Genomic DNA, 27387 nt, shown 5'->3' with positions numbered 1-27387 from the left:
TCAAAGGGAAATCGTATTTGCCGAAAACTTTCTTTTCAGACAAAAACACAAAACATTCACAACATTTTGTTTTTTGATTCTGGATGTTGGAACATAAGTCTATCTGTTTTGGGATTTGTCGTTTCAGAAACCTTTAATTTTAACGAAGAATCATGAACTACAGAATTGAGTGTTTTGTGTGTGTGTGTTCAGCTGAAGAATCATGAACTACAGAATTGAGTGTTTTGTGTGTGTGTGTTCAGCTGACTAGCAAGGTGATAGTGCTGGAGACCCAGTCCAAGGCTGTGGTGCAGGTGGACAACGAACAGGTTCGGAAGGTGGGTGCCCCTCAGCCTGTTATGCTCATGGTTGATTTATTCTGGTGCTGTACTGTATAGTAATGTTCTAGATTTTTACTTTTAATAGTGGTTTAATGTCTGAGGCATTGAATTTTTCTTCCACACCTCCTCCTCCATATTTCATTTTTTTAAACCTGTTGTAAAAAAAAAAAAAAAATGAAAAAGGCTGGATTAAAGATAAAATGTTGATATATATTTTTTTTTAACAAAGAATAAACAAATTACCAGAAAATGTGGCAAAGCAAACAAAGGAAATAAAAACATGTCAAGACTACCTCCTTGTAAAGACCTGATTTTGTCAGATTTGTGGAGGTCTTGAGAGGGGAGTTCCACGGTGGTGCTTGACCTATGCCTTCTTTCCCCCCCCTTAGGAGCTGTTGGAGCTTCAGCGCCTGATGGAGGTTGAGCGCAAGAAGAACAAGGAGCTGTCGTCCACGCTGGTCAGACTCAACGGCATCATCAAGACCGGGCAGGACGCGCTGTCACAGGAGCAGAAACTGGTCAAGCAGCTGCAGGAACAGCTCACAGAGAAAACCAAGGTCAGGGACAAATGTTTGTAGGAGTGATAGAGTTAAAGACAAACGACACCGATTAAACAAACCAAGGCGTCTCTTCTTGAACCCATCTTCCAAAGGAAAACCTCTGATTTCAAAAACGAATCAACGTTCAAGAAGACGTCATGATAATGCGAATAATGGCATGACGTAAACATGTGTCTCAGAAAAAGAATTTTGAGAATGAAGTTTGTCTCGGTGGCTTCGTCATATTAGCAGAAGAACATTTTTCATAGGCTGCGCATGTATCGATATTATATATTATAATTAATAGATGAAGTCCTGAAATAGCTCTGTTGGTGTTTGTGAGCTGTGGAAGAGTTGTATTCCTTGAATATGAAAATAATTCATTGGGAGTAACCAGTGGAGACTACCATTGGCGCCACAGTGAATCATGAGCTCCAGTCTGCATGTTTTTCAAGAGAAACGGATCATTTGTGCGGTGTCGGCTTGATATGATGCCTGTTTTTTTCAGCAGGATGCACAACGAAGCATTATTCACGTGATAGTGTGAAGCCTAGGGTTTGTCTAAATATTCACTGTCAGAGTGTGAATGCTTGAAGTCTTTTTACACAAATATGAGTGCCGAAGCTTTGTGCAGCAAGCTTTGTGAAGTCGACTTTACGAAGTCGACTTCGCCCTATACATCAGGATTTACACCATGGACTATACATAGCTCAGCTTTCCTCACCTTGAAGGAGGACAACTTTTCCCAAGCACATGAGTTATTTCCGTACATCTTCTATTACTAAAAGAAAGGCTGCCATTTCATGAGGTTGAGGAGAAAGGCAGGGAAGCGTGTGTGTTTGTGTGCGTGTGTGTGTGCGTGTGTGTGTGTGTAGGGATGACATTAACACATTGTTGACATTACCAATAATCAATAAAAATGTTCTGTTTTTCTCTTTTTTAGGGAACTGGTGCTACAGCAAGTCAAGAAATCGAGCAGGTAATTAAACGATGACCGTACACAGCCACAAAGTGTACATAGCAAACTCTAGCAAGTAGAATTGCAGTAGAGCAGACTATACATTACTAACACTAACATCTCCATAGGATGTCTTTTGCTGTCTCTGTTTTTCACTTAAGCACACTCCTGTCTTGTGTGATTGTCATTGGTTAGCATTGACAAATGCGGCTTGGTGATATTGCTCTGAGATCGGGGACAATCAGTTGAAGAGATGGGATGCATAGGGTAGTTGCTTGATAATGCTTTTCTGAAGTTGCTTGAGGTTTGCTAGTTTGAAGTAAGCAAGCCATCCATTCTCTAGTCTACATTCTGCTTCTCTGTGTATTCATCAATTTCCTCGACGGTGGACATTAATGTTTTGGGGAATGATCATGAATGGTACACTTTTCTCTCAGTCAGTTTACTTGTGGACTCATAGGTGGCTTTTTAAGAGTACTAGGTTGCCAATAGTGATGGGTATAATCTTCCATGAGTGCTTTTGTTTTTTGTGGTTTGTTTTAGTGTTAATTTTTAACGTAAGGGAAGAAAGGTACATCTTTCTAGTGACAATTTTATTCTTCCACTTTGTGTTTTTAGTGGAGAAAAATGGCAAGTGTTAACATTTTCTTTCCAGTGGGATAATTTTGAATGGTTGCTTGGCACTCTGTACAAGTAAGGGGATTCACAAGTACAGGCTATATTGGGTCTAACCTTCCCTTAATTATGTTGACAACTCTATTTCCACGCTTTCATGTTTGTTTGAATTAAGAGGTTCACAAGGGGGAAACTCAGTATGTGACAGCCCAGCCTTAACCAGTGAGGTTGTTAGTGCCTGAACTAGTCGGGAGTTTTGTTTGTTTGTTTGTTTGTTGGTGTGTTTGTTTGCTGAATGATAAACTGGACGTGAGGAAGTTCAGGAAGGCAGGAGGTTCGTAGATGTTATTATTCCCTGTACAGATATTTTATTTAGATTGAATATTGTAGTTCAGCATAGGTATCTGTTGTATAATGAAGAGATGACAGTATGTTCATGTTTAGTTAAAGAGAAATAGTACTTTGAGTTGGCATCATCGTTAAACTTGTATGGTTATTCATTCTATATTGAAAGCTCATGGCCTAGAATAAAAAAGGAACTGGTATGTGTTTCAAACACATTTATCTGTGTGTAGTCTTCTTTCTTGTGCTTGTGTTGTATGTTTTTGTACAGAACTGAAACATTCATTGTCATAATATCATTTCGCAGTGTAACCTGGGGCTTTTCTTGTCTGCTTTGTTGTTGTTGCACATAAAAAATCAATGCATGCCTGATTTGTGTTTATTGTGATACATGTATACTAAATCAATCAATCAATCAATCAATGAGGCTTATATCGCGCATATTCCGTGGGTACAGTTCTAGGCGCTCTGCAGTGATGCCGTGTGAGATGAAATTTTATACGGCCAGTAATTGCAGCCATTTCGGCGCATATTTACCTTTCACGGCCTATTATTCCAAGTCACACGGGTATAGGTAGACAATTATTAACTGTGCCAAAGCAATTTTGCCAGGAAAGACCCTTTTGTCAATCGTGGGATCTTTAACGTGCACACCCAATGTAGTGTACACGGGGGGAGAGTTCGGACACCGAAGAGAGTCTGCACACAAAGTTGACTCTGAAATAAATTTCCGCCGAACCTGGGATCGAACTCACGCTGACAGCGGCCAACTGAATACAAATCCAGCGCGCTACCAACTGAGCTATATCCCCGCCCTAAACAAGAACACACATACAAATATTTTAAAAAACCAATAGCACATGTAGTTTTAAGACGGGATGTGGAACTATCATGCCAGAAACACTCGGTCATTGGAGAACGCAGAGAACATTCATTAATCTCGAACATTTTTTTTAAACTAGACATTTTTGACATGAAAGCTTGTCGGAGGGGTCAACGGAAAATATGTACATTTCCAAGGTGACCACAGCATCACATTTAAATATTATTTGTTCAAAATCAGTACTGCAGTTGGTCTGTAAAATAATGCCAAAAGGTTTGATTTCTTTTTTGTCTGATAAAAAACTTTTAGCAGTGTATGTCAGTTTCAGTGTACATGTATGTATATGCATCAATGCAGTTTGTCCTTGAAATTTTGTTGCACTTTCATGCATGAATGTAGCAGGGTTCAGGTTGACATGCTGTCAGATGACTTTTGTTCCAGCTTGGTAGAGTTTTATGTTATTAAAAGCTAGATTTTGCTGCTTTAGATGTGAGCAGCTTGAATGTGAATTTTGTGAATAGCTCCTCCAGCAAGAATGGGTTTCATTGATTTTAGCAGACACCCCCTCCCCCACCCCCTGGCTTTTATCGCTTTCTTTTTGAACGCTTTGTGACATGTTTTGTGAACCATAGTAATTAGTTTGCTTCCCTGATTTGCGCCTGTAGCTCAAAGCAAAACTGAGCGAAAAAGCAAAACAGCTAGAGCGTGAAATTGCCGCCAACAAGCAGCTTAGTCAACGCTTGGTAAGTTCATCTCCCACCCGGTCAATGTACTTCCCATTTTCACATCCCTATGTACGCGTTTAGTGTTCCACATCCCATAAAGTCAGAGGTACAGTACTTCCCAATGTCAAAACCAACATACAGAATTCAAATTTATATCGAAGAGGTTTGAACACATATAGTGAATGAAACTTGCCTGGTTTTGATTTCAACGTCGCTGACCTGTAAGCGAAAGAGCGCACCGAAAAGCAAACCTTTCCTAACCACTTTCAGAAGCAGTGACACCTGATGAACACAAACAAAAAGTTTTTCTTTCCTATTTTATGTGGCTGGTTGGTTATTTAATTGTTTCGGTGATTTTAATTTCATTGTATCAATGATTTAGAAAGCCATCAATACTCGGTCATAAGTTGTGCATTCAACACCCCTTGAACAATTTGTGCATGAGTTATGAATAGCCTTTGCTTTTGTTGCCAAGAGGTACGATACCTCTGAACTTTTTGAGGATGTGGAACGCTGGTCTTTTTCCAATTCATGATGGATAGTAGTAGATGGAGAGATGGATAGTAGTAGATGGAGAGATGGGTAGTAGTAGATGGAGAGATGGGTAGGGTTAGCACTGGGAGGTGGTGGTGAGGTGTCCCCCCTCCCGTCACGTTTTGTTAGGATGGAGCTGGATAAAGAGGTATTCTTCCCAAAAAAAGTTTGAAGGGTTCATTGGATTCATTCTGTTAAAAATCACTTCATTTAGTTGTCAGTTGAGTCTTACAAACCATGCCATCAAGATCAGTTCATGTCATTGTGTCTTGCTTGGTCACAATTGCCCTCCTGTTTCTGAGCATGTGCTGTTCTTATTAATTCAGGAGTGAATTATCTTTAATTTTTGAAAGTTTTGTTTTTGTTTGCTATGCTCATATATGAGAAAGAACTTGGATATTCAAGTCAATTTCTGATTCACAGATTCTTTTTTTTTTTAATGTACCTTTACAGGCAAATGTGTTAAAAAAGAAAGTGTGTGTGACATCTTTTAGGTCAGAATTCTATGTAAATTAAATACCTGTCTCCTTGATAAGCTATTCTCAGTCTTACAAAAATACAGAGAAGTTTGTCTCTGACTTACAGTCTAAAATTTAACTCAATATGACTTTCCATTTCTGTGTAAAAGTCTGAACCAGCGACTTTGGTTAGACGCCGACTGATTGGTGCGGCTGCGAACAGCCCTACCAACACACTGACTGACCAAGCATCATGAACTGACCAACCATTATCTTTCGTCTCATTTCATGTACTTCATTTTCATCCATCATCATTTTACCTGAAAATTCACTAATTGGGGTTACTTTTTATTTCTTTCTTTAGATGTTAGTTACCAATCACAAAATGCTATCAATTTCTACTGTTTGATTGCACAAACCTGTGACTCTGCATCCTGAAGCATAAAATCAGTTGACAGCAACTTTGCTTCTCGGGCTGTTTTCGTATTATAATTATGAAGGCACACAACACTTGCTGCTAGAAGAGTTGCTGCTCAAACTCATTGCAATGTCAGACTTACGAGGACGTTCTGCTATGCATATTAGAATGATTATATTTACAAAATACACAATGGATTAGAAGAAAACTTCGAAAGGAAAGATTGCACAAAATGTACTTCATTTAACACAAAAAAGATTGCTAATAAACCAAGAAGATGTTAACTGTTTTATTGCTTGTGATTGGTAACTGCATAGCCATCTTCCATCCCTTTCCTTTGTTTGACTCAACATTTCTGTTTCTAAACACCCCTGCTTTTTCTCTCAGTGATTAGATTAGTTCATTGGTTTTTTTCATCCATAATAATTCTGCATTATGGTGCTCTTTTTTTTATAACCTATCGCCATGGTATGTTGATAATTGATTCCCAGAATGATTTGAGAGAAAAAAGTTAGTCATGACCACAAGTCATCCCTGAGGTAAAAATGGTGTGATTAAACAAATCAGCTTTTCTGCTAATTATAAGTCATTCTATTTGAACTATCAAGCTTGCTTGGTAAACAATATGTCTGACCAACAAAGACGTACAAATTTCAAAGTCTTTTAAAGATAGCGTGAACGAAGTAGAAAATGCATTCAAATTTACTGTTCGAATTGAAAGCAGTTTTGAAGCCTAGATAAAGCTGTAAGAAATTTGAAATCATAAAATGAATATGAATAAAGGTGTTGCAGGTATTTGGCAATATTTTTATATATATTCTAAAAATGTATTTCAGGATAAACAAGTGCCAGCTTTTTTCATCATCAAAATCAGAATCGATGAAACGGCGTTCTAACTTGCGCTTACCCTCAGGGGCGGACGAGGGGGGGGGGCACAGGGGGCACGTGCCCCCCCCCCCCCCCCCCGAAAACAAAAAGAAAACAAAAAAAGAAGAAAAAAAAAGATTTTTCTATGCTGATTCTATGACCATTTCTAAGTTCAAATGGCACCAGATGGCACCATTTTGCTTCTTTGGGCAAAATTTTTTTCCGGGGGGGCATGCCCCCGGACCCCCCTAGCAAATTCGGGCGCTTCGCGCCCATCACATTCACTTTCGATTCAAAGTGCCCCCCCCCTTACAAAGCAACTGATCCGCCCCTGACCCTGGTGGGACATATATATGATGGGTTCCCAACAGTATACATAGCATTTACTGGATTTTAATTTGTATCACCTCCAACTTTTATCTACCTTTTTCTCCCCTATTATACTTCATCTTTTTGTTTCCAGTAATCATACAATGACAATGTATTAGGCATTTTTAGTTGTATTTAAAAGGGGTGTGTGTTTGGGCGTGCGTGCATAAGAGTGAGATAAGAGAGAGATAGAGGAGAGAAAGAATGTGAGAGAGGGGAGAGAGAATGGCATTCTAATTCACATGCAGTATACGTTTGTGTCACAATGACATAAATGAAACATCAATTCAAAGAGCATTAAACTGCTTATAAATAAGAATTGTATCTACACAATTACAGCCTTAAAATAATGGTAATTATAGCCTTAAAAAAATCGTAATGCCATGTATCTACATAATGACAGCTAAACTTAAAACATTGTATTGCCCTGTTACATGCTTTGGAAAAGGAAGAGAAAAACAATTTATCTAAGGTTCATATAGTCTGTAATTACCCGTACTAAGTCAAGACAAAAGTAAAAAGTGAGGGAGGATAAATGCGTGAAGATTGTTGAATAATATACTTAGCTCAGGACTGATTTAATTGTGTGCTATGCTACTGATGGCAGGGTCAGTTAGGTGTGCTGGTAAGTAGAAACCTTGCAGTGACTTAGGTGGTGGGAGTCGCGTGCTTTGTCCTGGGTTCAGCACATCCTCTATTCATTGCCTATAATTATGGCGTTGTCGCAAGAATGAGAAATCACCACACATTCCCCCACACCCCTTTTAAAGGCACAGTTTTCCCATGTAAACAATTTGACTCACCTTTTTCAGATGTGGTCAGCCTTTTACGTGGGATAAGAACATCCCACCACTTGAACACTTACCCAAACTCGTAAATCTGGATGCTTTCTGTGCAGAGTTAAATTTCTTAACGGAAAGCGGTGGCAATCTGTAAAATTAATTCATGCCAAATGTTGACTGATCTGCACCCGAAGCTGTCAGGATGTTGATTGTTGGTATGTGTCCTTCTTCTGCGTTTGTGGGCTGTAACTCCCACGTACACGTGTTTTTGCACGAGTGGAATTTTACGTGTATGACCGTTTTTACCCCGCCATTAAGGCAGCCATACGCCGCTTTCGGAGGAGGTATGTGTCCAAATGGAGGATTGGTCTTATCCCATGTAAAAGCCTGGGCCACATCTCAGATGGTCAGCTCAACTGTTTTCACCAGAAGGACTGTGGCTTTGATATACATATACATCATCTCACTACCCCATACCCACACCGTTGAAGCCGTCAGGGTGTTGTACAGGCTACACAAAATTCACATGTAAACCCTGGCAAATTGCGAATTCATGTAAATCCCTACCCTTCCAGACTTTACAGTATATTGTGTGTTGGCCTTATTTTCAGGCGTGGGACTCTCTTGTGATGAAAAAAAGAGGAAATCCCTTTTTTTTTCTAGGGGGGTTCATGCTCCCCTGAGATTTTTTTTAAATGGTACATTAAAATCTGTACAATCTGGTGCATTCTGAGACTAAAATTCAACTCGTTTGGATTAGGTACAAAAAGACATTCTCCTCAAACCCCCCCCCCCCACCCTTCATACAAAAACAAAACAAATAAAAATATTTCACAGCTATGGTAACATTGTAATGGTGCATACTTACGTAATGAACCATGTATCCATAATCCAATACTGGCATTAGTATGATTCAATGCATTGAAGCTCAAAATGACTACAGTAGTACCTGCCATATCCGGTCACCCATTAGTCATTGCAAAGGTGACCGCAAATATCAGGTGGCCGTTCATTACAGGCCCCCTCCTCCTCCAAAAAAACCCAAAAAACACGATCAAGTTTTCATGAAGAAAAGAAAGCGATCATCCACGAGCCGCCGATTCATTGTCTCTGTTAGTTTTGCTTTCGTTTATACATCTTAATTATTTGCGTGTTTAACTCGATCGTCCTGGCTAAGCTATTGTTTCGTATGTTTCTATGTGTGTTGTTTGGATTATTATATATGTATTTGAGTGTCAGATAAACAAGTGTTTCAAACTCACATCAGCTGTGATCGATCCGGAAGTGACTGCCGTAAATGTACATGTATGCGCATGTCTGTATTTACAGTTTGCGCATGCGTAAGTATTCATGTCGTCTGCTCGTGCTGTGCCGTCTGTGCACACAACACACACACACACACACACCACAGGCGCTCGCCCGCGAAAGTGACAAGTGGCCGTTAAGTGGCCGCTCCTGTCGAGTAAGAGGGGCACCTTAGGGCAAAAATCAGTGACCGTTGACCGCGTCAGACAGGTTAACGGCCATTAAGAGTCAATTATAGAAGGAAAACTCATTAGTCATGGGAAAGCTGGCCGCTCCGGGCAGGTTCACGCCCACGAAAGGGCCGGAAATGGAAGGGACTACTGTGTTAGTTATCAGGAGTTTTCATTCAGCACAATTTAACTCTCAAGCCTCCAGTGTTCTGTTCCATCTTCACTTCTCTCCATATCATTCAGTCAACAAGTTATAGATACTGTGATGAAATGGGACGCGGAAAAATAGATTACTCCAGCGGAATTCGTAAGTTGTGTCGCGGAAAAGTCCCACCCCTGATTTTAGCAGTCGATCAGCATCAGATTCACTCATGTCTGGGTCGTTTTTGTTGTTGTAAAATACATACATTATGTATGTGGTTGTGAAGAATACAGATCTGTGTCAAAGAATGATGTAACATTTATTGTTCCTGATCCCAGCCCTGTCACTCTCACAAGTGTTTTTTGTATGTTCCCTGCATCAATCTCATTTATCAACAGTATTTACACACCCCATTTATCACTTGTGATTTTGTCACAACTTTGTGGGTTCAGTGCTTAGTCATGGTACCATTTGCAGACCATTATTTAAGAATGTACAGTAACAATGGACAAAATCCACAAGACAGAAACAAAGAAGAAAGAAAAGGTTACTTCTTTGCAGCAGTAACTGTGCTTTGTGTTCAGTTCGCCAGAGTTGACTCGTTACTTTTTGTTCTGTTTTGATTTGCTTTTTACTTTTAATTTGAAGTGGTCGATCCCCACGAAGAAATGATTTCAGCAACATGGGTTTGATCACTGCATTTTTTTCCACTTTATTTTCCAGTCTCATCAGGACCACTAGGTGTGCTAAGAACTGTTCTCTGTGATCATTTCTTTATCCGTCTGTATCAGTTACAGCGTTTCTTGTTTCTGTTTACTCCAGAAAGCCTTATTTTAGATGTTTTGCTTTCGGGTTTTAAACAATTGCATGATCTTCATATTGTTTTGCTTTTCATGTTTTAAAGGTGTTTGGGACATTTTCTATGGAAATGTAACCCTCTATGTAAAGTTGTATCAAGACTGCGCTTTTCAGATAATCTAGGACATTCTGGAAAAAATGCGACATGTCACTTTGTTCTTATAATGCTGCTTCGCTCAAAAGAAATAAGTTTTAGGCGTGACGAAAAAAATAACAGGGCCGGAGTACGATAATAAATACAAGATTTATTTTACAACCATTTGAAAAATACAAACATCCCCGGTGGCGACTCGCATAACGAAATCGTTTTTCTCGTGTTTTGAACTTGCCGGTGTTACAGCTCAGAGCTGAGTACGTCCCGCACTTCAGTTTGTTTACATCACGTGACCACCCAAACATCCGCACAATGCAACATTTTCACAAGAAAAACACCTTTATTGGTTTGCTTCGTCTTTATTACACATTTCTATCTACATTTACCACTGAAACACCAAATTGTATACTTTATATTGCAAATGAATCGTTATCGTACAAAATAACGTTATCACAAGACGAACAAAGGGAAGACACATCAGTCCATTATGCAAAGTTTCTCAGAGATTGTCTGCTTCTCAACTGTTTCACGCGAATCGTGTAATATCTATTTTTGCGGAAAGCTAAAAAAAAATGCAATCTCAACGGCTTCAACCTGCAACATAGTCGTTTTTATTTGGAATGTGACGTCCTGTTCTTTGTCAGTCACGCCTATCTCGAAAACTAAGCGTCGCACAGAACCAGCGCCCTTCCATTATAAGTGGAAGCTGGGATAATTGGTTGCATGTGCTGTGTGTATCTGCTTCGGTTTTTTCTTCTGGAGTTATATTCTGCGCAAAAGAAAATGTCATCCCGTGATCAGGAATGGATTTTTTGCTGGTTTTGGTGTTGTTTCTCGTGGTGTGGGTTTTGGGAGATTGAGCAGTTTAAAACACAGGAAAAATGAGAGAAATACAGATTCAAAACTGGGAACATAATAGCAATACTGATTCAAGTATTCATAGCTAGGAGAGCTTAAATAAGACTGTTAACATCACGCATTAGGTGTATTATGATAACCAAGAAGAGATTATAAACAGAAAAGTTGGTGAAAGGGGTAAGGGGAGGAGGGAACCTCATGATAACATCCTCAAACCTCACATCCTGTTCCGTATATTATTTAATATGTTCAGGATCTGGAATACTTGTGCATGTCTTTCTTTCAGTCTGTTGTACGACATATCAATATGTAATTCTGCGGCTGCCTTCATGAGTATCTGCTTGTTATTGCTGCTTGTCAAGAATTCGTAGCGCATGTGCTGTGTACATCAGTACGGCAGACAAAGATTGTGTATTTGTAGTTTTTGTAGGGGGGGCTGGTAATTGAGGGCTTCACATATAAAGTGATTATAACATTGCATACTAACTATCTACATGAATGCAGAAGCGTTCGAGAATGTTTGCAAACATTGCAGTTCGTATATTTTTAATGAGCCCCTTTGTCCATATTATCAATGTTATTTTGTATTCATACTACCCTTCTCCTATCTGCACTTTTGTTCTTTCTGTATCAAGATATGTGTAAGAACAAGTTGTTTATGAATGGGGGAAGTTTCTGACTTTCTTTTTAGTTATGTTCAAATTATTTACACTAACATTAACAAGGACTTGTGTACAGTCACTTGCCCGAATACTTTTACATGTGCATAAACCTCTCTCTCTCTCTCTCTCTCTCTCTCTCTCTCTCTCTCTCTCTCTCTCTCTCGCACCCTCACACACACACACAAGTTATGCAGTTACCATATTTACTTACCTTTTTTTTTTTAAATAAGTTGATTTAAAGTTAGAATGCCAGTTGTTAATCTTCAACAGTCTTCATCCCTATATGTAATACCTCAAATCTTTTGTTGTAGGGGACTTCAGGAAATGACCTTGGCACCTCAGTGTAGCAGCGCTGTCGTTTCATGACATTGGCATCCACTGCTGCAACTTGACGTCATGACAAACTCTTGCAACCATGACGTGTATACCTGTGACGTTGGTCATCCTGCCTGTCTTCAGACATTGCTCCATTGTCACAAGAAGAAGACTTATAGTTGATGTGATCACAATACTTGGCAAACTTTGAAACCAGTTTACATGTGCGGAGAGTGTTTGATTTTATACATGAAGCAAATCTGCAGGCATCCGCGTCTTTTGTTTATGTGCTATGTTCAGATGGTATCGCTGTGAAAAGTCGATGTTTCAGTAATGATTTAGCCTTGGACTTCCAAATGAATGCCTACGTAATTATGTCTCAAAACCGTTGATGTTCATTTTTTTGTGGTGGTCTTTTCTCCCCCTGCCCTTTTACTCTATTTTGAGTTTTCTCTCATTTTACTGGTACACACCGCAACGATTGAACATTGTTAGGTTTCACAAAAAGTAACAATTCTATCAGAAGAGTTTTTTTTTGTCTCTTCTTTCTTCTATTCTGCTCTTGTCAGTTTCTTATCAGTGTGGGTACTCTAATGTTGAAGCAGCTGAGTTTAAAAAAAAGAGTACATGTACTTTGATTTTGGCATTTTCAGACGGTGCTTTTTAATAAGTGTTACTAATGGGTATACCACAGAGTTAAAACCATTTTAGATCTTGTTTGAGTTGGTATTTTGTTTAATAACCGTTACTCTTCCAATCTTGTACAATGGTAGAACAAATTCAAAGATGTTGATTAATTGTTGTTCAGAAAAGACTGAACATTTCAGAAGGGAAGGAAAAGTTTGAGAAAGTGGTGAAGACTTTTTCTCACTGAAGATACGTTTTTATTATTTTGTTGAGATAGGGCAGGGTACATGGAGGTGTATGTATGCATGCTATTGCTGAAAAAAATCTGTTGTTATTGTTGTTGCATTTCCTTTTTCACAATGATTTTGATGTTTCTATCACACATTGGTTTATTTCTGCTGAATATACGCATTCAGCATGACTTCAAAAACGTTGATTTCACTTTTTCAACTGATTCTTATAATGTCCAGGTCAACAGGGTTGCCTCCCCTTGCATTCTACTTACAACTTTTCTTGTTGTCACACAATAATCTTTGCTTCATCAGGGTTTGTGTATGGCATTACAGTAATTTGTGAAAAGCACGATTCAGTATGCCCACTTCTGTGAAAAAATTAGTAAGACATACTTTTTAGTCTTCTTAATGGTGGCGATTTAATCCTTTGCTTCCCCAGTTGTCGCAGTTCAATACTGCACAATTGTATTAATAATAATGATAATAATAATAATGAGGATATTTATATGGCGCAAATCTTAAAATACAGTAGTTCTAAGCGCCTCAGAAAAACATTCATCAATAAATGATTCTGTCCACAATTCCAAATCAAATAATAATACACGTGTGTTATTCCTCTTTGTGGATATTGTGACAGCAGGGAAAATCTGTACAAAAGAAAAGTGTAGAGAGATAGAACATCTGCAGAGACTTTTCATTTGGTTTTCTCTCTACTTTCTGTGATTATTTTGCTTGGCTGTTTTGTTTATGCCTGGTGAAGGAATTTGCAGCGATATGTTACGCTGTAAACACAACAAATACCAATGCTACTGCTGCTGTGTACAGACTTGTAACCTTTTCCTGTATATGCATTCTATTTACATCCCGTTTTGTTTTGTTAGAATGTAGTAAAAATGTTACTTTTACATTGTTTTCAGTGCACCTCACTGCTTCCATGTCTTCTTAATGGTGGAAGTTTGTCACAGGGTAGGATATGACTGGCTTGTTACAGCTCAAACTTCTATTGCATGGGCAGAAGTTATACATGCTTTGTGCCTGGAGACTTTTTTGGCAGAGAAATGGAAGAAGAATTTTTAATGGCGTCATTAAAATGGCTTACTGAAAAACAGCGGCATAGTTTACCTATGATTTTTGTCTGTGTTCATTGTCTAAATTTAAAAGACCAAAGACCAAAAGACATTAACCTTTCAGAAAGCTTTTCTCAGTCCAAAACAAATACTGATGTCAGTGATTTCAAAATTAATACAGGGTTCGCACTTTCAGCAACAGTGTGAATTGATCACTAGTTCCTGAAAGTCGGCGCTATTTTCAAGTGAAGTTAACCCTCTTTTCCCTGTAGTATCATAATTCTGCAATTAGCAGCTTTAGAAGCCTGGGTGAAGGTGTACAATAGTACAACTGTTGAAGTAATTTTGCGGTGAGTGAATGTATGTGTGTTGGAAAAGAGTTCATGATTGTAGTTTTCTTCATTGTTGAATGTAGACGATGGACACAAAGTCAGGACTTAAATGTACACGTAGCTTTTTCTTGCACATGCTTTTGTGTAGAAAATTGTCATGCACACGTTTGTTTAGTAGCTAGTTTTCTGTTGATAGGTGTATGATACTAATTGTAAATTTTTCCAGATAAGATGGTAATGGGCATTTGAGTTCATGAATCGGTGCTTCCGTGCTTTCTGGGTAGCATTTACATGTGCTTACACATGCAAATACTACAGGCTAGTGTCAGTTGAGGCATACTTAGCTGAGCATTGAAACTAAGGAAAGCAATGGGAAGAAATTCTAAAGGTTCCCGAGCAGAGCTTGTGTAATTGACAAATTGTTATCACATTTCTTGTTTAAAGCTTTTTTTTTCTTTTTTTTTAAAAATAAGCTTGCTGAATGTTGATACAGATTGGATTGTGGAGGCTGTTACTGTTCAATGACTTAGTGCGAATGCTTTCCTTTAAGAGTCTTTCATGTAAAATGCATGACACACAGGGTGTTTTGATGTGCTGCGTGTAATTGTGTGCGGTGTTGGGACCAGAGTTGGGTGTGTTCAGATACAATGCTTGTGAAGTTTTGCAGCACAGGCTTGGAAGTGTAGGAAATGTCACATGACGTGTGAAAGCAGAGAGTGAATTATCCCTCGTGTAGCCTTTACACATTTCCTCCCACCATTCACTTTGAAAAGAGAGCTTCTACTTCCCCGTCAGAAGGATTTTAAGGCACAAATTATCTAACTGGTCCTTTGAGACTAGAATATGAAAGGGGTTAATTTTTTTCCCCAAGATCCTGTAGTATGTAAATTTGTCTTGTATGTGTCTCCAAATCATTTTGTTTTCAACTTTGCTCTGACCTTTCGATGACAGTACTCACATTTTATGTTCTGCTAAATACATGGGTGAAAGCTATGAAAATCAAATTGACTGAACATTTTTTGAGGCAGGGGTCCAGGGGCCGCCCAGGCCCTGGCGGGGTACGGGGCAGGGTCCCATTAGGGGGTCCAGGGGGGGGCAACGCCCCCCGGCCGAAAACGAATTTTTGCATTATACATTGTGATTTTGTGGCCTTTCCTGGCAAAAAAATACACTTTTTGTCACTATCATGCAGGTCAAAAAAATACCTTCAGATTCTAATGATATGGTAAAAAGGGTAAACAAAATCAAAACAATTCACAGAAGTAATCATTTTTCTTTTGTATCTTTTCACACTTGCATCTTCCAACACAACGACACAATTGATAACAATTAACATTGACAACAGCCAATTACTAAATGAAATAGAAACTGAACAACTGAACAACTGAAATAAAAGTTCGAAATATTTAATTATAAGAAGCAAACATTGCCAGACAGGCATTGAAATAAATGATGAAACAGAATGTCACACATGCAAACAGCATGATGTAGCACTGCACAAAGTAGCAACTAAGCAGTAGCATCTCTTATAGTGCAAAGTTCTCAAGGAAAAGCACTTGAGTTTCAAGCACCAAACTTATCACACACAGTTTTAGTTTCATGAACTCCAACCAGTCCCATCGCCATTTGTTGGCTAGACCAGCATCAATAAGATCTGTCCATGCGTTTTCCGTCAAAACCGGTATCTTTGTCGCAGAAATCGTGTCACCACTTCATAATGCCTGCCAAAACGCGAGAACTTTTTTTTTATCGTGATGCAGAGCGAATCCGAAAGCGAAGAAACCTCACCTACGGGGTTTACCGCATAGCAGTTCAAAAACGCGATCCGCTTAAAAATTTAAAAAAAAAAAAAAAAATTTATTTTTTTATTTTTTTTTAATAAAAATTGCGGATTGACGGAATTTCCGTCAGACTTATTTTCAGATTGACGGATTTCAGTCAATTGACGGGCTACTTTCACCCATGTAAATACGTCTAAAGTATGCTAGCATTGTGGTTGTGAAGTATGGACTGTATGGCACTGTTAAACATCTGTAGTTTAAAATAATAGCATGCCATTGACAGAAAACATGAAAGAAAGGAAAGAAACTTTTGAAACAAAATAGTGAGCAAGACTGAAGAGCTAGTTTGGTTTTTTTTTATCGAATAAGAGGTAGTGTACGTATCTCAGTCTTTTTGACCTTCACACTATGTTAAACTTGCACTGTAGATCAGCAGTGGACATAGTTTCTGTGAAAAGTTGTACTGTCAGGCACTTTATGTTGCTAAATTTGACAGGTGTTTTCTTTATATCTTCACCAACCCTGCAGTTACCTGTATCTTTCGTGAATGACAGCATTGAAGGTTGCACTAGCACTGTCTTTGGATTATGTGTTGAACTTGCTTTTAATTTTGTTGTTTACTCGTTTCCCCTAGTCATCCTTCCTTTGTGATTCACTCATTGTTACCGATATGTTATTGTAAATTATAGTTAAGTGTATAAGATCTGTTTGTTTCATTGTGATGTCATGCCTTGGTGTTGCACGCAAAGTTTCTTTTTGTGATCGATAGAGAAAGTAATTTCATTATTTTTTTTCCCACTGTCCATGTTATACTTTCAATTCAAATTTTGTTGTGTTTAGTTGTACATGACTCAGCCACTCAGTAGTATGGAATAAACCTTCAAAGAGTGGAAAAATAAATGAATTAGCAAATGCTAAGATGTGTAATGCACATTAACATCAGTGTCTATTACAGATTATATCATAAATTTTCTACCCCCTGCGGGTTAGGGGGAGTCCCATATTGGTTGGGACGAGAAAGAATTTACCCGATGCTACCCAGCATGTCGTAAGAGGCGACTAACGGTTCTGTTTCTCCTTTTACCCTTGTTGAGTGTTTCTTGTATAGAATATAGTCAATGTTTGTAAAGATTTTAGTCAAGCAGTATGTAAGAAATGTTAAGTCCTTTGTACTGGAAACTTGCATTCTCCCAGTAAGGTCATATATTGTACTACGTTGCAAGCCCCTGGAGCAATTTTTTGATTAGTGCTTTTGTGAACAAGAAACAATTAACAAGTGGCTCTAGCCCATCTCCCCCCTTTCCCCTATCCCATCTCCCCCCTTTCCCCGTCACGATATAACCTTGAATGGTTGAAAACGACGTCAAACACCAAATAAAGAAAGAAAGATCATAGAATTTCTGCAAAATGTACCCAGATATAAAATATCATCCTGTTAGAAATGACTTCAGACTATCATGTTAATGAACTGATCTGAGCTGTTTACATGACGTTTTGCAATTTTTCTTTTTGACTGATGAGTTCAGCAAGAATTGAACGAGAACTGTCAACGTTGTCTCTTTGTTTTGTATGCGAGCCGTTTATAAGAAAGATAATTGTCACATAATACGCAAAATTCGCTGCAGTCTATAATAAAAAGCTGTGCATTTTTATTACGTATGCAAAAAATGTGCATGCCTGTCAAGATTGTTTCAAACGCTTTGCATGTCTCATAAAAATGTTGTGGTTTGTATGTCTCATGTACATACACTGTCCTTCAAAGTAGTTGATGAAAACAATTGCAATGCAATAACGTATCTTATACATGTCTTTGTGTAATATTTTGACCTCTTTACGAGAAGTCACTGGCATAGACGTATAGCAGCTGGGATGGGAGGAGGTTGGAGATAGGCAATGAGATAGATGCGTAGAGGAATCGGTCCCTCTCATACAATTTTGCTAATTCAGAGCTCATGATTTCACAGAGAATCTGCATACCCGATGGTGAATCCATGTCAAATGTTGTATGAAGTGTACATCCATGTTCAATGCCTTTTCACATGTATACTCGTGTCTTATCAACTGTAGTGAAATGACTGACAAAAACTAAAAAAAAATAAACAAAAGACGGTCCATGCCGAGATGCTGGGACAGGGTTGCTTGCTTCATTGCCGTGCTAAAATGTGTCTGGTTTGTGGCCGTCTGCCAGCTGAGCACACAGCCCATGCCAACAATGTCCCAACAATGTCATGATATTGATTGAACAATAGGATGAACCATCGTATGTAATAAATTTCAGCTCACCATTAATGTCACTGCATTGTTTTGTGTGTGCATGCGAATGTGCTAGTGTAGGGATGTGCGTTTCTGTGTTGCAAACTGGAGCAAAATTAAACAGCCACCACCAAACTCCTACAAAACAAATCGAGAAACAAAAGGCAAATCACATTTTGTACGTCATTTAATCCACAACTATTATTCTCAAACTCTTCTCTCACATCCTCCCACACTCAGTGTCTACCAGGCATGACATCAAAAGTTGGGTTGTGGCAGCAACCCTGAAGCACTTGCATTCTTCCAAAATATAGTTGCAGTGTCAAATATACACGGCTGTTTTCCTAACTACATGCATCTTTACCGTTGGATGCAGTCGTATCCAACACTACAATTGTTTCTGCTCACAATGTAAGTGAATAACACAGCTTTAGCCAAACTGTACGTGTTTTCTATTTTTACCAAAAAAGTTTCAGCCGTTACAAAACAATGTTTTTGTCAGGTGGGCATCCCATCGCTTTTAACCAGGGTATGCACTCATTTTCAATTGCGTCACTCTGAAATTTGCACGGTCAGTTTCAGCCAGTGTAAATGGCATCAACTGTAGTTCATGTTCTGCACATGACGGGGAAACACAGAAGTTCAAATGTCAAGTTCACTCTGTCCATCGATGGCAGCACTGCTGATTGGAGCACACGTAGTACAGCCTCATACCCTCCTGCACACACACAAACAATTTCATTGGTCAATTTTTAACACAACTTTTCAACAGTTTTGTTTTTTGAAAAACAATCTCTTCTGTAAAGCAACAGATTAGATCCAAACATTCATTATCTTGTGCACAAGAAATTGTCTGTGATATGCCATGATAATGGGCATCACATTTTCATCAATCGCACAACACAAGTTCAGATGAACAGGAGTGTTTTACCTAGATCGAAAAGTTGGAGGCCACTCTCATATCATATCATCTGTGAGTAGAACACAAGAGTATCAATTATTGGTAAAAAAAAAATGTCATGGGACAAATGAGCTTCGTTCTCGCGTCGATGCAGGCAAAGAAATGCAGGAAGTTTCTGACAAGACCAGACATGCATTCAGCAACTCACCTCAGCCTTGGTACTGTGAGACTGGAAGAAAACAGCTTCACGGTGACCGCACTTGGGACAGGGATGGTCCTCTGTTCTGGGCAGAGTGGGGTCTGCTACCACATCGCCCACAATCTGCGTCAACTCACTGAAACAACAATCAGTTGGTTAAAACAAACCATAACTGCAAAGGAACAAAATTCTCTATCCTTTCACACCGAACATAACTTAGGTCTGATACTTATCCTTGTATCATCTTTAGACTCACTAATTGATTTGTACGTCCTCTTTGGTCCAACTGGCCTATCTTGGAACAGGTAGAGGTTGTATGCCTAACCAAGACAATACTGGTGAGCCCTTCATCATTGGTTTTTCTTCATATATCTACAGTGAAGGAGTGAGATTAGGTAACTACGTTGTGCATTTAGGTGCTTATCCACTTTAAATTCACAAGAAAGAGCACAGCCATTGCAGCTAGAATGGCACCATACACAGCAGCTATCCATCCCGTTTTCAACACTGAACAAAAGCCAGTTATCTTTGGAATGTTTATTCTTCAGGCAGAATAGACTGAAAAGTGAAATGAACAAATTAAGCATTAAATTCAAACCTGTTTAGAGATGGTCTACTCAGTAACTTGAGAAGACCACACAGGCATGAGCAAGATCGGTCGCCCACTCGCCACAGGCGAACAGAAATGAGTGTGGGCGAGTAGAAAGTCTTAAAACAAGTCGCGTAAGGCGAAAATACAATATTTAGTCAAGTAGCTGTCGAACTCACAGAATGAAACTGAACGCAGCAAGACCGTATACTCGTAGCATCGTCACTCCACCGCCCGTGGCAAAGGCAGTGCCCGTGGAATTGACAAGAAGAGCGGGGTATTCGTTGCGCTGAGAAGGATAGCACGCTTTTTTGTACCTCTCTTCGTTTTAACTTTCTGAGCGTGTTTTTAATCCAAACATATCATATCTATATATTTTTGGAATCAGGAACCGACAAGGAATAAGATGAAAGTGTTTTTAAATTGATTTCGAAAAAAAAATTTTGATAATAATTTTTATATATTTAATTTTCAGAGCTTGTTTTTAATCCGAATATAACATATTTATATGTTTTTGGAATCAGCAAATGATGGAGAATAAGATAAACGTAAATTTGGATCGTTTTATACATTTTTATTTTTTTTTACAATTTTCAGATTTTTAATGACCAAAGTCATTAATTAATTTTTAAGCCACCACGCTGAAATGCAATACCGAACCCCGGGCTTCGTCGAAGATTACTTGACCAAAATTTCAACCAATTTGGTTGAAAAATGAGGGCGTGAGAGTGCCGCCTCAACTTTCACAAAAAGCCGGATATGACGTCATCAAAGACATTTATCAAAAAAATGAAAAAAACGTTCGGGGATTTCATACCCAGGAACTCTGTCAAATTTCATAAAGATCGGTCCAGTAGTTTAGTCTGAATCGCTCTACACGCACACACACACGCACATACACCACGACCCTCGTTTCGATTCCCCCTCGATGTTGAAATATTTAGTCAAAACTTGACTAAATATAATGATCGCCCGCTTGGCGAGTGAAAATTTTAGGTCTGTGGTATTATCATTTTCCGAGCGACGATTGTCTGTTGTGAAGCACGTTGTCGTCTACGACTGCTAAAATTAGATGTGATCGGAGCTCCAGTTCGAGCTGATCGGGAAATTCTCTTTAGTGACCATGAACCAATCAGAATGACCAGAACCGTATTTCGGGGTTATCAGGACTTTCCGTTGACGCGATTTTAACCAATCAGAATTGTCGACGCAGCACGCGTGTCTCAGCAGCCTAGGCAGATCTGAAGCTGTAAACATGTGGAAATACTTGGACAACTGCCAGCCCCCAAAGAAAAAAGCCAAACCAGAGGGAACGGAGTCCGAGAGACTGAAAAAGTATGGCTCCGGACAGAGGAAGCGTTCCTTCCAGGCAGACTGGACAAAATCTGACTCTGGTGAGCAGAGAGACTGGCTAAACTATGATCGGGGAAAAAACCGTCATGTGTACTGCTTGCGAAAAGCAGGCTGCTTCTGAGAAGGAGAGAAAGGGGCCATTCGTTGTTGGTACTGAAAAATTTAAGCTAGAAAACACGTGCACACGAAACATCAAAGTCTCACCAACAAAACACCAAAAAATGGATAAACTCAAACAACAGGTCGAAGACACCGAGGGGGACACGCTATGCACCAGCTAACGTAAGACCAGCGTGCTCGTGTCGCTCAACTGATGCAATCGGTACAGGCGCTTGCAAAGATCTGCTCGCCTTTCACCACGTTTGAATGGATGGAATCGTTTTGTTCTTTGTTAACTCATTTTTGTGGGCGAGTGAATTTGTCTGTGGGCTAGTCAATTTTGAAATTCACTAGCCCACAAGGCAAGTGAACATTTTGGAACTTGCTCATGCCTGCCACAGCTTGCATTTGGAACATCTTATGAGGAGCTATATATTTGTATTATCTCTTCTCTCAATACAGTGGAACCTCCCTTTTCAGACCTTTACAAATGTTCAAAAATCGGGTCTTAAAAAGGAGGAAGTCTTAAATTGGGGGTAAATTTACAGAAGTTATGAACAGAACATCTGACAAATCAAGGTCTTAAAAAGGAGGGAGTCTTAAAATGGAGGTAAATTTACAGAAGTTATAAACAGAACATCTGACAAATCAAGGTCTTAAAAAGTGGAAGTCCTAAATTGGGGGTCTTAAAAGCGGGGTTCCACTGTACAAGCTTACTGTGTAAGTTGTAATACCGATCACTTACTCCACTTCGTGCATGATCTTGTTGACATAGATACATCTGTTGTCTGCCTCTTGCTGGTAGTCACAGTTCCTGCACTGTTTAAAAAACAAAACAAAACGCATCATGTAAGTTGTAACTACAATGTACTGTGCAGGTGTGCAACAACAACAATACAAAAGATACATGTCTAAAATCAGATACTTCTATAGGAATAACAGTTAGCAGTTTCAATTAAATTCAATACAATTTTATTATTTGAATGTGGTACACAAGAAAGTTGTCTTTTGATTCGAAGGACATCTTGACTGCAAAATGATTTTGCAACTTGTGCAGCTAATGAATCCATACTGTGCTCGGCCTATTCATTTTGTTTCCAAAATGATGTGCTTTAGTTCTGAAATGATTCTTATTGTATATTTCGTGCATACATGTATACTGCTTCCTTAAAATATTCTGACAAGTACACACCAACCCATGTCTTTTCTATCTATAAAAGGAAATTAAAACACAAAACTTACTGCATAGAGAAGAACTCTGTTTTCTTTGTCCTCTTTCGGGTACAGCATGTTGTTGCTGAAAAGTAAAACAGAAGACTTAAGACTAAGAGTAAGAGTCATCCATGTCCTAAACTAGCTCGATCATCTCTGTTTTCAGAGCCAAAAAGTAATTCAGTATGCATCCTGACGACAAAGATATTTCACTCTAGAAACAGTATAACAAAATGATTTTTTTCAGGCTTCGGTATTCTGTCACTGATGCGAACTGTTTTGATCTGATGCATTGTTCTGGTCCCTTGCCAATCAACTGACAAATAGTTTACACATGAAGGTCTTCTGTCGAACAATATGTTTTGTAGCCAGAACATTTGGATATATTCTGGGAACAGCAATGAATTATTGTTTAGTGTATGTGTGTGTGTTCACATGTATATATGCACATGTGTATGTGTGTGACTTCTTCTTCTTCTGCGTTCGTGGGCTGAAACTCCCACGTACACTCGTGTTTTTTGCACGAGTGGAATTTTACGTGTATGACCGTTTTTTACCCCGCCATTTAGGCAGCCATACGCCGTTTTCGGAGGAAGCATGCTGGGTATTTTCGTGTTTCTATAACCCACCGAACTCTGACATGGATTACAGGATCTTTTTCGTGCGCACTTGGTCTTTTGCTTGCGTGTTCACACGGGGCTGTTCGGACACCGAGGAGAGTCTGCACACAAAGTTGACTCTGAGAAATAAATCTCTCGCCGAACGTGGGGACGAACTCACGCTGACAGCGGCCAACTGGATACAAATCCAGCGCGCTACCGACTGAGCTACGTCCCCGCCCATGTGTGTGACTGTTAGAGATGAAATTTCGCAGAGCTTTGAATTTACAACATAGCTGTCAATTGGAATCTCGCTGTCAGATTCCAATGAACAGGGAATTGGCTGCATTAGTGATTTAGTCTGAATATGACCGACACGGTTGGCCTAGTGGTAAGGCGTCCGCCTCGTGATTGGGAGGTCGTGGGTTTGAACCCCGGCCGGGTCATACCTAAGACTTTAAAATTGGCAATCTAGTGGTTGCTCCGCCTGGCGTCTGGCATTATGGGGTTAGTGCAAGGACTGGTTGGTCCGGTGTCAGAATAATGTGACTGGGTGAGACATGAAGCCTGTGCTGCGACTTCTGTCTTGTGTGTGGCGCACGTTATAAGTCAAAGCAGCACCGCCCTGATATGACCCTTTGTGGTCGGCTGGGCGTAAAGCAAACAAACAAACAAACAAATCTAGGGAAATACTTTTCTCAGAAAACCTTTAAAAACAAATCATTAGCATAACTGAATTTGTCACTACATTGTGCTATTTGAAGTTGAACTTGTTTGATTAAAATTATGCATGGTTCTCCTTAGTTTTAATCTGGTTTGTTTCATGATGGAACAATGATACAAAAGGGAGTGAACTCTGGTTATTCTAATGAGCGCACAAACATTGATGATGTTATGCATTTTTGCTGGGTGTTCTGTGTTTCAACTTCAAGTTCAATACACACACACTGATACTGATAGTGATAGAGAACAGTTCCAAAATGTATTCATCAATAAAATGATCAATAGCAGTATGCTAAATGTACCCAATGCTCAAAACCTATCCTCCATCCCAACCCACCAACCACCACAAGACCACTCTAAAGCTGACTCAGTGAAGCATGCTAAAGTGAGATTATTTGCAGATGACAGCCTCCTTCACAAAAACGTCAAGACGAAAAGAGATCAAGTTCTGCTCCAACAAGACCTGGATGCCCTGGCTGAATGGGAGACCACATGGCAAATGAGCTTTAATCCCAGGAAATGCAACACCATTCACATCAACCATGGAAGAGACAAAATCGCACACCCATTTGACTATGTCCTTCACGGCCAAAAGCTAGAAACCGTCGCAAGCTGCAAGTATCTTGGGGTAACAATCTTCAACAATTCCACATGGACCCACCATATCAACAACGTGGCTGCTAAAGGGAACCGGACTGTTGGTTTTCTGCGACGCAACTTCAGGGAGTATACCCAAAAGGCGAAGACGGCAACCTACACCACAATGGTCAGGCCCACCCTGGAGTATGCGGCAACAGTATGGGACCCCCACCTTGAACAGGAACTCCACTTGAAAAGGTCCAGCGACGAGCAGCTAGGTACGTGTTCAACAACTACACAGACAGGAACCCTAGCTCCGTTACCACTATGCTCAACAAACTCAACTGAGACAGCCTGGAGACCCGCCGTCGAAACATGCGACTAGTGATGTTGTACAAAATAAAAAACTCACTAGTAGCCATCGCCGCAGCGGCGTACATCTCTCCCTCTGACCCTCGAACACGGGGAGCTGGCCGGCTGCACCAGGAGTACGCCCTTCACCCAGCCCTTTCAAACACATTTTTCCCCTGCACCATCTCCGAATGAAATAAGTTACCAACATTAATATCATCGGCCCCCTCCCTGGAGTCGTTTCACTCCCGTCTCAGCAGCAGTCTCCTGCAGCCGGGCATGAGAGCCCCTTTGAACGCACTCTCCCCTGTACAGTTTTAACCTCCCCACCTTTTTAATCTCCCTGTTTGCCGGAGCTAGCCACTCTCGGTAACAGTGACTCAACCGCAGGACTCTTGACTCTGAGAGACGTTCGCAAGAACCCAGTCCTCAACGGAAGACGAAGAAGAAGACATTTGTACCGTATAATCTACCCATTCTTGTAGATTCCACATTTTGAGGTTTTTCGGTTGTTCATTTTGAGGTTTTCGGAGTTTTTCATAGAAATATAGAACCGCATTATCTAGACTACCCATTCTAGCCGGCCCATTCTAGTAGTTCTAGTTTTACCCCTGCGTAGGTCCCTCATGATGCTCATCATTACCCCCACTTACCATTCTTTGCAAAATTTGATCCCGACAAATCCGGGACCATCGCTGTGTTGTTCAAACATTTCCATTTTGTCAAATGATCACAAAAACTCTCTCTCTCTCTCAAAGCAAAGCAGAACTATAGAGACACGTTCAACAGAGTTTCGATCGTCAATGCGCACTTTCGGTCCTCCTTGATGTCTACCGGATGTGCAATGCTGTTGACAACATTTGAACCGGAAACATCCTTTTCTTTTTCCTTTTTGGATATGAAATAACACCAAGGCTTCATTATGAAATAATTATCGTAATAAAAGAATAAATAAGTAAATAAACAAATATGTCACTGAATAGATAAATAAATAAATCTAAGAGCAAAGCAGTGTCTGCCGAAACTGTGTGACTAATCACCATAATCTCTACAAAACATAACCAGTTTACATACATGTACAAATTGAAGAAGAAGAAAAAGAAACTATAGACATAGTTTCACTTCATTCATGATAAATAAATCTATTGTTGGTATGACTGTATTTTATAAAAGAAAATTGAAATTGATTTACTTTCTGCCAACCTTTTTCTCATTGATTTATATCATGTGCCTCCAAGAAAGGGGGGAAGGAGGTAGCAAGGTTTGGGAGAGCAGGGAGGATCAGCGAAAGACAAGATGACACCAGAGACATAGATAGATCAATGTATGTCTCTGATGACACAAAAACAATGAGACTTTTTCTCCTGTCCTGATCTTCAGTCTGACATCTCACTGGCCCAAAATCAAATAGGTTGTGGCTGGAGAACCCCAGGCTCAAAAACCGGCACTCTCAACAAACCATCAAAATAAAGTGTTTTTTTTACTAAGGACCGATGTTTTGTTCATGAAGACATTCTTTAAATTAAATGCAAAGAACTGTGGTCTCTGTTTTTATTCGAGATCAGTGTTAGACCCAGAAAGATTTGTATCTCAGCAACAGCTCGCATGATCATGAGCAACTGACTTTAAGCGACAGATGCGGACGGCCACTGGATCATAGCACTGTTTAAATAATTCGATGCAAAGCAGACTTAAGTTTTGTCAGAACTGGGAGAAAAAAAATTCCTCGGGTTAAATGAATTATGTACAGCATTTTTTTGTTGACAAATGCTGATTCTAGCCCTAGCTGTGATTCACATTGCTTGGTTCACAGACGCATTCAGTGATGGCCGACATTCTGATTGCCGGATGATGAGAATCAGTGACTTGTGAGTGTGCGCTGTATTTTGTCGATCTTTGATCTTTTATAGACAACTCAAACGCTTTTGAATTAAGAAGAAAAATAAAATAAAAGGTTAAAAGAATTAACAAGTACACAAATAAAACAGCAACAAACAAACAAATATGTCGTTCACAGGGCTCGAACCCCCACCTCACAAACCATGGTCCAAAGCACTACCCCTTGCACTATGCACACCCTTGTCAAGGTAGGCAAAAAACGGAGGCTCTAGTTTGAAAGCTACTGGTGAGTGTCGCTTACAATGCCTGGGGGCTCCAAATCAAATAATACTTTAACTTAGTTGTGGCTACCTAATAACACTAACCCCTCCCCCCCTCCCCCTCACACACACACAACAAAGTCACCCATCCCCACCCACTCCCAAACCATATAAATAAACAACTAAAAAAAATATTGTATATTGAAACAAAGCAACAAGAGAAGAGTCAAGACCAC

The 27387-nt window shown here is 39.6% G+C and overlaps 2 protein-coding genes across 12 annotated transcripts in view; one reads left to right on the top strand and one right to left on the bottom strand.

The window, feature by feature from the left end:
- Nucleotides 1-14873, top strand: part of LOC138951674 (ribosome-binding protein 1-like) — a 54536-nt gene extending 39663 nt beyond the window's left edge. For 5 of the 11 annotated variants that reach the window (XM_070323229.1, XM_070323226.1, XM_070323223.1 and 2 more), the window contains 6 exons: nucleotides 243-317; nucleotides 710-877; nucleotides 1803-1838; nucleotides 4263-4340; nucleotides 7576-7593; nucleotides 12151-14873. In XM_070323229.1, the coding sequence (XP_070179330.1) occupies nucleotides 243-317; nucleotides 710-877; nucleotides 1803-1838; nucleotides 4263-4340; nucleotides 7576-7593; nucleotides 12151-12186 (411 nt within the window). In that variant the 3' untranslated portion in view covers nucleotides 12187-14873. Of the gene's footprint in view, nucleotides 1-242; nucleotides 318-709; nucleotides 878-1802; nucleotides 1839-2946; nucleotides 2975-4262; nucleotides 4341-7575; nucleotides 7594-10090; nucleotides 10109-12150 lie in introns of all 11 variants that reach the window. The other 6 variants (XM_070323224.1, XM_070323228.1, XM_070323230.1 and 3 more) reach the window with 6 other exon arrangements.
- Nucleotides 14874-18616: 3743 nt separating this feature from the next.
- On the bottom strand, nucleotides 18617-25910 carry LOC138951679 (DNA-directed RNA polymerase II subunit RPB9-like). The gene is made up of 5 exons (XM_070323236.1): nucleotides 25706-25910; nucleotides 22831-22885; nucleotides 22334-22407; nucleotides 19557-19683; nucleotides 18617-19165 (listed from the first exon to the last, which is right to left on the bottom strand). The coding sequence occupies exons 1-5, from the start codon at nucleotides 25768-25770 to the stop codon at nucleotides 19103-19105; spliced, it is 384 nt and encodes a 127-aa protein (XP_070179337.1). The 5' UTR covers nucleotides 25771-25910; the 3' UTR covers nucleotides 18617-19102.
- Between the last annotated feature and the right edge of the window lie 1477 nt (nucleotides 25911-27387).

Source organism: Littorina saxatilis, linkage group LG17, assembly GCF_037325665.1.
Source record: "Littorina saxatilis isolate snail1 linkage group LG17, US_GU_Lsax_2.0, whole genome shotgun sequence".
Taxonomy (NCBI): Eukaryota; Metazoa; Mollusca; class Gastropoda; order Littorinimorpha; family Littorinidae; genus Littorina; species Littorina saxatilis.
This window is presented reverse-complemented; position numbering and strand designations above follow the sequence as displayed.